Source organism: Mastomys coucha, unplaced genomic scaffold, assembly GCF_008632895.1.
Source record: "Mastomys coucha isolate ucsf_1 unplaced genomic scaffold, UCSF_Mcou_1 pScaffold5, whole genome shotgun sequence".
In the NCBI taxonomy this organism is placed as follows: domain Eukaryota; kingdom Metazoa; phylum Chordata; class Mammalia; order Rodentia; family Muridae; genus Mastomys; species Mastomys coucha.
The window spans coordinates 102399192-102410922 of record NW_022196911.1 but is presented as its reverse complement, the minus strand read 5'-3'; the positions used below and the strand labels follow the sequence as shown (position 1 = coordinate 102410922).

General features: G+C 38.5%; 1 protein-coding gene across 4 annotated transcripts in view; it reads right to left on the bottom strand.

Annotated features, from left to right (window-relative positions):
• The window catches only part of Ddx42 (DEAD-box helicase 42), a 35682-nt gene that overhangs the window by 5374 nt on the left and 18577 nt on the right, over positions 1–11731 (bottom strand). For all 4 annotated transcript variants that reach the window (XM_031350627.1, XM_031350624.1, XM_031350625.1 and 1 more), the window contains 8 exons: positions 10340–10459; positions 9386–9562; positions 7752–7880; positions 6780–6879; positions 6212–6259; positions 5276–5373; positions 2125–2401; positions 960–1186 (listed from right to left, as the gene is read on the bottom strand). In XM_031350627.1, the coding sequence (XP_031206487.1) occupies positions 960–1186; positions 2125–2401; positions 5276–5373; positions 6212–6259; positions 6780–6879; positions 7752–7880; positions 9386–9562; positions 10340–10459 (1176 nt within the window). The remainder of the gene's footprint in view (positions 1–959; positions 1187–2124; positions 2402–5275; positions 5374–6211; positions 6260–6779; positions 6880–7751; positions 7881–9385; positions 9563–10339; positions 10460–11731) is intronic.

Here is an 11731-nt window from a genome sequence, read left to right as displayed (position 1 = left end):
AAAAAAAAAAAAAAAAAAAGACAAAAACATAATTTCCCACTATCAAAGCCTGTCCTGAGAAACAGGAAATAGAATGTGTGCCTAGTACACACATGCTCTGTGTTTAATCACTAGCCTTGCAATAAAAACAAATTGTCCTGGATCCGTTTGTTATTTGAGAACTGCCAGAACTTATTTGAGAATAAGTGATTCAAGGTATAATTTGGCATAGTATCTTACTTAGTTTTGGAACAGATCATATTTGGAAGTGGGCAATCAATACAGTCAGATGTGAAATATGTAAGAAACACTTAAAGCTCACTGTCATAGAGGAAGGGGGTGTAGTTCAATAGTAGAACACTTGCCTAGCCATGTACAAAAACCCCTGAATTTAAACCCTAGTAGCAAAAACAAAAACAATCATCATACAATTGTTTCTTTAATAAACAAATATTTTTAGTCCTCAAAAAGAGAAGGCTTAGGGAAAAGAAACGGGCAAGAAATAGTGGGCATATTCTGAGATTAAACTTACTCATTAAAGTGTGCTATGGGTAAGCAAGTAGAAACTAAAGAAACAGATTTTAGCCCAAGGAAAAGAGCAGCTTTTCAACAGAAAGTATATAAAAACCATACACTGGGCTGGAGAGTTGGCTCAGTGGTTAAGAGCACTGACTGCTCTTCCAAAGGTCCTGAGTTCAATTCCCAGCAACCACGTGGTGGCTCACAACCATCCACAATGAAATCTGATGCCTTCTTCTAGTGTGTCTGAAGACAACTACAGTGTACTCATATACATAAAATAAATAAATCTTAAAAAAAAAAAAGAACATACACATGAATTGTGACATTCCATGGTAGCAGTCTACATAGTAACCAGCCCCATTCTAGCCATTTTCTTTTCAAGCTCCTGTTACCTCCTCCTTTACCTGTTGAACTTTCTTACTCAGTTGTATTATTTCTATTAAGTGCCTAACCCTTACCTGCATTGCGAGATCTAAGAGTTCCTTAGAAACATGTTGGTTGGCTCCTTCCAGGTTCCGTACAAGGTCACCAGCAAAATTGCTGTCTTTTGGGGTCAGTAAGGTATAGGCTACACCCTTCTCACCAGCTCTTCCTGTTCGGCCAATTCTATGAGTATGGGTATCAATGTCTCGTGCTACATCATAGTTAATGACTGTCTTAATTGAAGGAATATCCAGACCACGGGCTGAAATAGAAAGTATTGCATTTTTTTTTACCATTTATCTACAGTTAAGGAAAAAAAAAATCAATCCCAGCACTTGGGAGGCAGAGGCAGGTGGATTTCTGAGTTCAAGGTCAGCCTGGTCTACAGAGTGAGTTCGAGGACAGCCAGGGCTACACAGAGAAACCCTGTATTGAACAACCAAAAACAAAAAACCAAACCAAAACAAAAAAACCCCACCTTATCTCAAAAATAAAAACAGAAGCCAGGCATGGTGGTGCACACCTTTAGTCCCAGTGCTCAGGAGGCAGAGGCAGGTGGATCTCTGAGTTTGCCGACAGGACAGCCAGGGCTACACAGAGAAACTCTGCCTTGAAAAGACAACAAAACAAAACAAAACAAAACAAAACCCCCGAACAAACAAAAGACAAAACAAAGAACACCCTGCCCAACCCCACACAAGTTAGCCCTCTAAGGGCTATAATTCAGTTAGTGTCATGTTTGTTTGAAGACCCGAGTTCAGTTACCGAGAACCTGTGTGTGTATATGTGTGTATACATGCATATATAACAGCTTATGTATGGAGGATAGAAAACAACTTGTGGCAGTCAGTTTTCTTCCCTCCACTATATCTGAGTCTAGAGTACCAAGCTTAGGCTGTCAGGGCTGGTTGGCAAGTAGCCAGTGAACCATCTTGCAGGTCCAAAATACAAGTTTTTAAGAGTAGCCACTAAACTTAGCAGAGTAAAAGCAAAGCTTATGTCACTAATTTAAGATAAACACTGCATGAGGTATGACTAACTGTTCTCCTCAGGGCACCCTCGGGCTGCAAGGGTACTCTGATGATGGAGAACAGTAAGTGAAGGTGGCCACTGAGCCACCGCTCTATACAGGTCTCATTACGGGTAGGGCAACACCCACACAATAAAGGCTCAGGCTATGATGAGATTCATGCTCCTTACCTGCAACGTCAGTGGCCACCAGGACGGGGATGTCCTTTTTCTTAAAATCTGAAATGACCTTGTTTCTTTCACTCTGATCCATGTCCCCATGGAGCAGACCCAGATTGTGACCCTCTTGCTTAAGGTTATTGGCTAGCTCTTCAGCATTGGCTTTCTTAGTCACAAACAAGAGGACACTCCCTGAAGAAGTGAACTCCACCAGCCGCCGAGTAAGCCAGCTCCATTTACTAGGTCCAGAGTGGAGGATCTCCACAATCTGCGTCACGTCTTCATTTGCCTGAGAGGAAATAATATAACCAATCATGGCTGCTGCCACAGGAGACTTCAAAGATTAGGCATTCTATTTTCTACCTGCATGAGAATAACTCTGAAAAATCCCTGTTATCTTTGGGGTCTCCTTTACTATGTCAAATACAGCTTAAAACTTACTACTTCTTTAAAGCTTCTTGCATACCTACTCCCCTTGGTATGTTCATTTTTAATTTGTATGCCAAAATAATCTATAATGGTTGTTATTTACCTATTTTTATTATTTCCTTTGGAGTACTTTTCAGGGTCTTGTCTACTCACTGTCAAGCACAACTCATACATAACTACATTAAAAATAAGAACCTGACATATAAAGGTACTTACCACTCGGAAACTTTAAAAACAATCATGAGAAGTTATAGATATGGTTGTCTAATAAGTACATATTTTAATAGATATGTTTCCAACACAAAGAAAGGATAACTATTTGAGGTGTTAGATATGCTAATTACATATTGTATACATGTATTGAAATGTCACACGGTATCTCATAAATATTTATAGTTATGTGTCAAAAACCCTATTGTCCTAGTTAGGTTTTTGACAAATTGATACAAGCTAGAGTTATCTCAGAAGAGGAACCTCAATTGACAAAATGCTTGTAGGCAATTTGTGGAGTATTTTCTTGGTTGTTAATTGAGGGGAGAGCCCAGCCCACTGAGTGGCACCACCTTTGGGTAGGTGGTCCTGAGCTGTGTAAGAAAGCAGGCTGAGCAAGCCATGGGAAGCATGCCAAGAAGCAGTGTTCCTCCACAGCCTTTGCTTCAGTTCCTGCCTCCACTTCCTATCTGACTTCTCCTCACTCCAATGTATGCTAAAACACACCTTTCTTCTGTAATGTAACTCATTCACTTAAGACAAAGGATTGGTTTCTTTTTTTAGCTTAATTTTCAATCAAGAAATGAGTTGCTGGGCAGTGGTGGCGCATGCCTTTAATCCCAGCACTTCGGAGGCAGAGGCAGGTGGATTTCGGAGTTCGAGACCAGCCTGGTCTACAGAGTGAGTTCCAGGACAGCCAGGGCTACACAGAAAAGCCCTGTCTCAAAAAAAAGAAAGAAAGAAAAAGAAATGAGTTGCCATAGTGGTTCAGGAAAAGGCTTTAATTTGGAATCAGCAGATTTATACTGCAGGAAATTATTTAAATTCAGTTTTAGCACCAATAAATGTTGCTTTTGTTCATGGTATTTACCACAACAACAGAAACCAAGACATTTACATTAAAAAGTAAAATAAAAAGTTGCAGCTGTATGTATACATGCATGCTTCCATGTGCTAAGGCACATGTATGAAGGTCAGAGAATAATTTATAGAAATTAAGTTTTCACCTTTGACTATGTAGACTGTGAGGACTGAATTCAGGCTTAGAGGCAAGCACCATAACTGGCTGAGCCATCTACTGGCGCCTAAGAAATTCTCTAAACAACCTTAACTAAATTACAAATTCCAATTCAGAGAAATCACCATGTAAGGGCATAAGCAGGTAAGCATAAAATCAAAGTTATTTTTTACCAGCCCCTCAAATGATTCCATGTCACACAGTGTAGTCTGCTTTAGCCATCAGTTAAATGTCCGTTCTAATCTACTGAGTCTTCTATGAAGACTTTTTCTGTTTTCTGTTTTTGAGATAGGGCTTATCAGTTAATAGCCCTGGCTGTCCTGGAGCTCACTGTGCAGACCAGGCCCCACCTGCCTCTATCGCCTGAGCTGGGATTCAAGAAGTGTGCCACCACTACTCAGCTCTTCTAAAACTTTCAAAACATTAAAAACTTGTGGAAATAGCCAGGAGTGGTGGCACACACCTTTAGTCCCAGCATTCAGAAGGCAGAAACAGGGATATCTCTGAGTTCAAGGTCATCCTGGTCTACATAGTGAGTTCCAGGAAAGCCAGAGTTACATAGTGAGACCTTTTCTCGAAAAAAAAAAAAAAAAAAAAAAAAAAGGCATTTAAGGAACAAACATAATTCCCATATACCCATCACTCAGCCTCCATGAATCATCTGTGCCACTCTGCCCTTAACTTGTATATCTTAAAACAAATCCTGCAGGGAGGCAGAGGCACTCGGAATTCTGAGTTCGAGGCCAGCCTGGTCTACAGAGTGAGTTCCAAGACAGCCAGAGCTGTACAGAGAAACCCTGTCTCGGAAAACCAAAACCAAACCAAACCAAACCAAACAAACAAACAAACAAAATCCTGCAGCTGTAGAGATGGCTGCTCTTCCAAAAGAAAGGGAGGGTTCAATTCCCAGCATCCACACGGCAGCCCACAACTATCTGTAACTCTAGTTCCAGGGGATCCAATACTGTCACATACAGATAAGAAAGCAGAATACCAACATACATAAAATAAAAATAAATAAGTAAACCATTTTTTAAAAAAAGTAAAAAAAACTAAATCTAAGAGGCAGGCAGATTTCTGAGTTCGAGGCCAGCCTGTTCTACAAAGTGACCTCCAGGACAGCCAGGGCTATACAGAGAAACCCTGTCATGAAAAACCAAAAACAACAACTTAAAAAAAAAAAAAAAAAAAAAAAAAAAAAAAAAAAAAAAAAAAAAAAAAAAAAACCCTAAATCTAAACCATGTTGTTTCACATATAAGTGTTAACATTTTACTTTTTAAGCCACTACTGAAGAGCCAGGTATGGGTAGCACGTGCCTTTTAAGTCCAGCACTTGGGAGGCAGAGTGCTAATTTATAGAGCTAGTTTTAGGACATCCAGGGCTACAGAGAAATCCTGTCTCAAAATGAAAGCAAAAACCAACAAAACAATCATTACTTAAGAATTAAACTCCAAGTCCTTATGAGAAATAAATCCCAGGACCCACCCTGCCTTATGCAGGATTACCTCTCCAATGTCTCCCTGCACCACTCGAATAGGGTCAATCAAGATGTCTCTGGCCAACTTTTCAATCTTTTTTCGAAAAGTTGCACTGAATAAAAGAGCTAAAAGATAAAGCAAATTTTGTTAAAATCATTTCTTACTGAACTCATTCTTTAAGCTTCTGTAATGTAACTGATTCACTAAATAAAAGTGTTTTTTTTTTTTAAACTTTATTTTCAATCAAGAAATGAATTACCATAATGGTTCAGGAAAAGACTTTAATTTTGAATCAACAGATTTATACTGTGGTTTTAGCACCAATAAAAAGTGAGCAGTGTGCTGGGCCTGATGGCATGAACCCATGATCCCAGCTATTTGGGGAGGAAGCATGAAGGAGTACTGCAAGTTTTTGGCTGCCTAGGGTATAGTGAGTTCAAGGACAGCCTAATAAGCTTAGCAAGACTCTACCTAAAAACCAAAGTGAAAGGGACTGGATATACATACACAGCTCAGAGAGGCAAAGTGTTTGTCTAACATCCATGAAGCCATAGGTTCAATACTACAGGCAATAACAAAACACACCTCACATCTGAAGATGTCTAAGGTCTTTTCTAGCTCAAACAAATGTGATTAACTCTCCCCCTCTTTGCAGTATTTATCAGTACGTACATAGCAATTTTTACTTCCATAACTGTGAGTACTTATAAAAATCAGGGTTTGCCGGGCAGTGGTGACACACTTTAATCTTAGCACTTGGGAGGCAGACGCAGGCGGATTTCTGAGTTCGAGGCTAGCCTAGTCTACAGAGTGAGTTCCAGGACAGCCAGAGCTACACAGAGAAACCCTGTCTTGAAAAACAAAAAACAAAAAACAACAACAACAACAACCAAAAAAAAAAAAAAAAAAAAAATCAGGGTTCATGTTGAATATAGCTTTAGTATAAAGCTGCTTCATACATACTTTGTCTGTCAGGACGAACATGACTTGCTATGGACCGAACTTGATACTCTGAAAGAAACAGAACAATAATCAATACACCATTGTAATGCAGTTAAGACAGGAGTGAAAAGTTACGTTAGTAAAATCCACCTGAGAACTTTCAAGGATTAAAAAAGCCTTGAAACTCCTAGACATCATTCATACAAAATTTCAAAAAACCCTCAGCGTAGCTGAACGGAGTAGACAGTGTTATTTAGAAATTTGCATAGCTAGGTTCAGAAATGGACCTTGGATGATTTAACATTCACCTATCCATCAACATGGACTTTAACCTCCCAAGGTCTGTGAGTGATAGTGAAGAACAAAGACAACGCTCCTGTCCTAACCACGTGCCAGTTCAACACACTCAAGACTTGTGCGCTTCTCTTCAGAAAACTACAAACGGTTCATGGCTTGGTCTATCCCTTCACCTGAAAACCTGCAGAGTTTTTAACTTCTTTCATGATGAAAGGTACTGGTTAAATCTAGAAAGACATGGAAAAGCTAACTTGAGAATAAGGACAGAAGCAGCTAATACGTCATGGCATACCAAATCCCATGTCGAACATTCGATCGGCCTCATCAAACACAAGGTAAGAGACTCTCTGAAGATTAGTAGCTTTTTTCTTCACATGATCAATCAGTCGACCCTGTGAGATTCACAAAAAGAATAGTAAGTATAATCAAAGGCATTCAAAGACATTTTTTAGTTATATTCCTGGAAAAGTGTCAGTTCTTTGGTCTTGAACCAAACTGATCTGACAATCTTTCTATACCAAACCCAGAAAATAGAGAAAAGACATTTGAGACAGGGTGCTGTTCACAGGTGGTCTGAAGTTCACAGAAATCTGACTGCCTCTACCTCTAAGTGCTAGAACTAAAGGCATGTACCACCATACTTAGTGAGAACAGAATTCTAAAAACTCAAGTTCTTCCTTTACATTAATTACAGTTTAAATTCTATGGGCATGTGGGCCGGAAGCATTCTTGTAATACACTCTAAAACTTACTGATTTTTTTTTTTTTTTTTGGTTTTCGAGACAGGGTTTCTCTGTGTAGCCCTGGCTGTCCTGGAACTCACTCTGTAGACCAGGCAGGCCTCAAACTCAGAAATCCACCTGCCTCTGCCTCCTGAGTGCTGGGATTAAAGGCGTGTGCCAGCACCGACTGGCATGCATGAGATTTATGTCTACCCTACGTCCCCTGGCAGGTCTGAGTATCTGGAGTATCATTATCTGAGTATCTCTATGGTTCCACATGTTCTTGGTAACCACAGACCCAGCTTTTAAGAGAGCCTAAGAAAATCTGTTTAAAATAGGAACTTGTAGCTGCTGATATATTCACTGGTCATACCTAGACTGCTGTTTAGTCAACCAATCATAATGAAACCAAAACCAAAGACTGATGACTCACAGGATATTCCCAGACTAGTTTTCCCATATTTAGAGGGAATTCCCTCAAAAGCGATCATGTTGTCTGTATCAAGAGATTGAGAATACATTTGAATACAAGATATACTTACTGGGGTACATACAACAATCTCCGCCCCTTCCTGAAGGGCCTTGGCCTGCTCCCACATACTTCCTCCTCCATATACTGCCACTGATCGAAGATTATATGCTTTCCCAAACCGCTTACATTCTGCATGGATCTAAAAAGTTATTAATAATATTTTAAAAACTGTATATCACTACTTAAAACAGAGTTCTGAAAACACAGTATGTGGTCCTATAAAAAAATCAAAATGTAGGGGGTTGGTGAGATGGCTCAGCGGGTAAGAGCACTAACTGCTTTTCCGAAGGTCTTGAGTTCAAATCCCAACAACCACAGGGTGGCTCACAACCACCAATGAGATCTAACGCCCTCTTCTGGTATGTCTGAAGTCAGCTGCAGTGTACTTATGTATAATAATAAATAAATCTTTAAAAAAAAAAAGAAAAGAAAAAAATAGCTGTAACTAGTGGTACAGGCTTATAGTTTAACTAGGTGGTTAAAGCAGAAAGATAGCAAGTTTGAGTTTAGCCCAGATAATTTAACAAGACACAATCTCAAAAAACAAAAAACTGGAAAGATACAAACAGAAGAGGGTGGGCATATAGCTCAACACTTGCCTAGCATTCAAGGGCTGTGTTCAATTCCTATTACTGAAAACACACACACACACTTGCCTAGCATTCAAGGGTTGTGTTCAATTCCTATTACTGAAAACACACACACACACACACACACACACACACACACCCCAAAACTGTAACAATCGTAAAAAAATGAAAGAAAAACCTAGAACATGTTTAAAATCAAAATTCTTTTGTTTCTTTTTCATTTCTGGTTTTTTGTTTTGAGAGTCTCTCTCTATTTCTGTCTGGCCTAGAGCTTGCTATGTAGACCAGGCTGGCCTAAAACTCAGAAATTCTCCTGCCTCAGCCTCCTGAGTGCTGGGATTAAATGCATCTGCTACCACACCCAGCTTAATCATAAAACAAGGCTACGGTCTTCATTTGTATCATTCATCCTCTTCTTGATCCTGTCTATCTACCAAGAAAATTAAATTTACTCTACAGAAAACACTGTGAGCTTATAATATAAACAATCCTTACACCCATTTGAGGGTTGAAAAAAAAATTGTTACCCTTATTATGGAAAACAAGTCAACATTTCTCAAGACTTCACAGGGAAGATAATAATGTGAATATGCTTAATATCAGTCACTGAACTGGATACTTAAAATGGGTTAAGATGGCCAACTTTGTATACAGTTTTACCACATTTAAAATAAAAGAGGAGATTGGAGAGATGGTTCAGTGAATTAAACACTTGCCATGCAAGTGTGAGGAATGACGTTCAGACTTCTAGAACCTACATAAAAACTGGTGGGACTGGTGCCCAGCCAATGACCCCAAGAGCATCCAGGACGTGGAGACACAATATGTGGAACAACCTCTCAAGCCAGACTGGCAGTAGTAGCTCAGCAAATGTGAAGGTAAATCCTGGAAGATACCCAGAAGTCAACCTCAGACTTCTCTTATACAACCCCACATGTACATGTATGCCAAGCATGCACCTCCAAGCAACAGTATCTAAATTTCACAGATCATTCTACTCACCACCCCTTGCTAGTCCAAATGTAGAAAGGGGCCTTTTATACAAAACACATACCTGTTGACAAAGCTCCCTAGTAGGACACACAATCACCGCAATTGGTCCATCACCTGGTTCCAATTCCTTCTGATCCATTATATGAATTAACATGGGCCAAATAAAGGCTGCAGTTTTCCCACTGCCTGTTTTGGCAATACCAATCATGTCTCTACCACTCAGTGCTACAGGCACACCCTAGAGAAGAAGAAAGAAAAGGTTATTTACACTCAATTCTAAAGATGAACTAATGTCTTGGGAAAAATGACTACAGATGACATTCATTTCCAATGGAACAAAAACACCCCGGGCCATGAACATGAGCTGAATCTTGACATTCCCATCAACCCGATTCACAAAGGAAATAATATTACCTTCATAGCCATCATTTATTTAAAAAATGGTGACTCCCATTTGTATCGATAAATCGAAATAAAAATGTAATGATGTATAAAGGGAGTTACTAAAAATTTTATGTAGGGCTGGAGAGAAGACACAGTGGTTAAGATCACTGTTGGCTTTTCCAGAAGACCTGAGTTCAATACTGAGCACCCACATGGTACTCCATAATGCAAAATGCAAGCAAAATACCCATATGCATAAAATAATTTTTTCTAATGTTCTCTCTTTGAAAATAAATAGACTACTTCATTTCATTTATATATAGGAATTTCTCTTTCTTTTTTGTAAGGGAATAAATAAATTCCACATTTGAATGGGAAACAGAAGCTATTAGTCACAGTAATAAATGAAAACAATTCATGTCATTTACAAAGGAATTCTAGTCATTGGAAGCATGAAATATATCCATAAACAAATCTTTTTTGTGAGGTCCAGATAATAAAGTATTTTCTTCACACCACATTTTCAATGTATTTAGCAGGTACAAAAACATTTTCCAAAAATTCTCATCTTTTTCTTCAATTTTTAGAAGTTTCAGAGCTTTACATTTCCCACCCATTATGTTTTACGTACCTGACACTGTATTGGAGTTGGCTGTGTATACTCAGATTTCCTAATCTGGTGCATAAGTTGTTCATCAAACCCAAAATGAGCAAAACTACTTCCTGGTCGAGGAGGTGCAGCACCAGAGACCTAGAGACAAAGACAATTCCCAGGAAGACCGGTACTTTCACTTAGACAGCATTTACAGTTCAACAGTACACACTCAGATCAAGCACTTTAGCTAGAATAAAGAGTGAAAAGCAGGTGTGTAAGCAAAACCACCAAAAATGGTCAAACCTTGAACATGATGTTCTCATGCAAAAGATACCATGGTAAGAACTCCTGACGTAACTCCATCACACAATTTTAAATGATTAAGTACACAGAACTATCTCAAAATTAATTTTCTCATGAGAAATGGAAACAAATTATTCAATTAATTGGAAAAAGTAATTAACATTCTTTTTACGGAGTTGAATAAACATTAACTGGGATAACAAAAAAAATTAAGATTCACTCTTGAGGTAAATTAAAACTGCAAATAAGATGAAAACACATCTACAGCTACTGTTTATAAAGATGGAACGAATTGATCTCTCAAGAGTTAATGATTCTCTTAGTGATGGTCTAGCCACTCTCAAGCCTCGTTTCAACTGGGTCCCTGTGGAGAACGAGAACTACTGATCTCCGTTTTGTCTGTACAGTAGTAACTTTTTATTGCTTCTTTGAGGATGCTCATAATTTCCAGTGAGGATTTTATTATATATATATACAACTAAAGACCTTTATTTGGGGGAGAAGGGTACTAATAACTTCTTAGAAATCAAGAGTGCAAACATGTATTTGTACATAGTAGTATGTATGCACACATACATACTACTATGTCTTTGAAAACTGGAGTTTTTAAACATCATGTAGCAACTAATAAAGCAGAAATAAGCCAGTCATTCACACCAGAGTAAACCAACATAGCCGCTCTGCTATTTGACTTTAACAGATTAAAAACATTTTTAACAATATGCTAAATGAGCAACTCAACTGGTTGGTGGCAATTTAAAGTATTATTGTAAAATTAGTGCATGTATGTTTTTAAAAGAAAATTTATTTGAATATTTTTTAAAAAAGACTTTGTGTGTGTGTGTGTGTCTGTTCATCCAGAGGTCTAATCCCTCTGAGCTTGAATACGGATATTTGTGGGATGCCTAGCTTATGTGCAAATAGCTGAACTTCAGTTCTCATGATTAAGCAGCAAACACCAAGCCAACTCTCTAGCCTTCTCATTTACTATTTTTAAAAAAGAACACATCGTATATAACTTGAAGCAAATATATAATAATTTCAAAATATTCTAACAGTTCATGGTTTGTTCACATCTATTGTTAATTCTACGTCCTGCCTCTGAAGATATGTTTCCTATTTCTT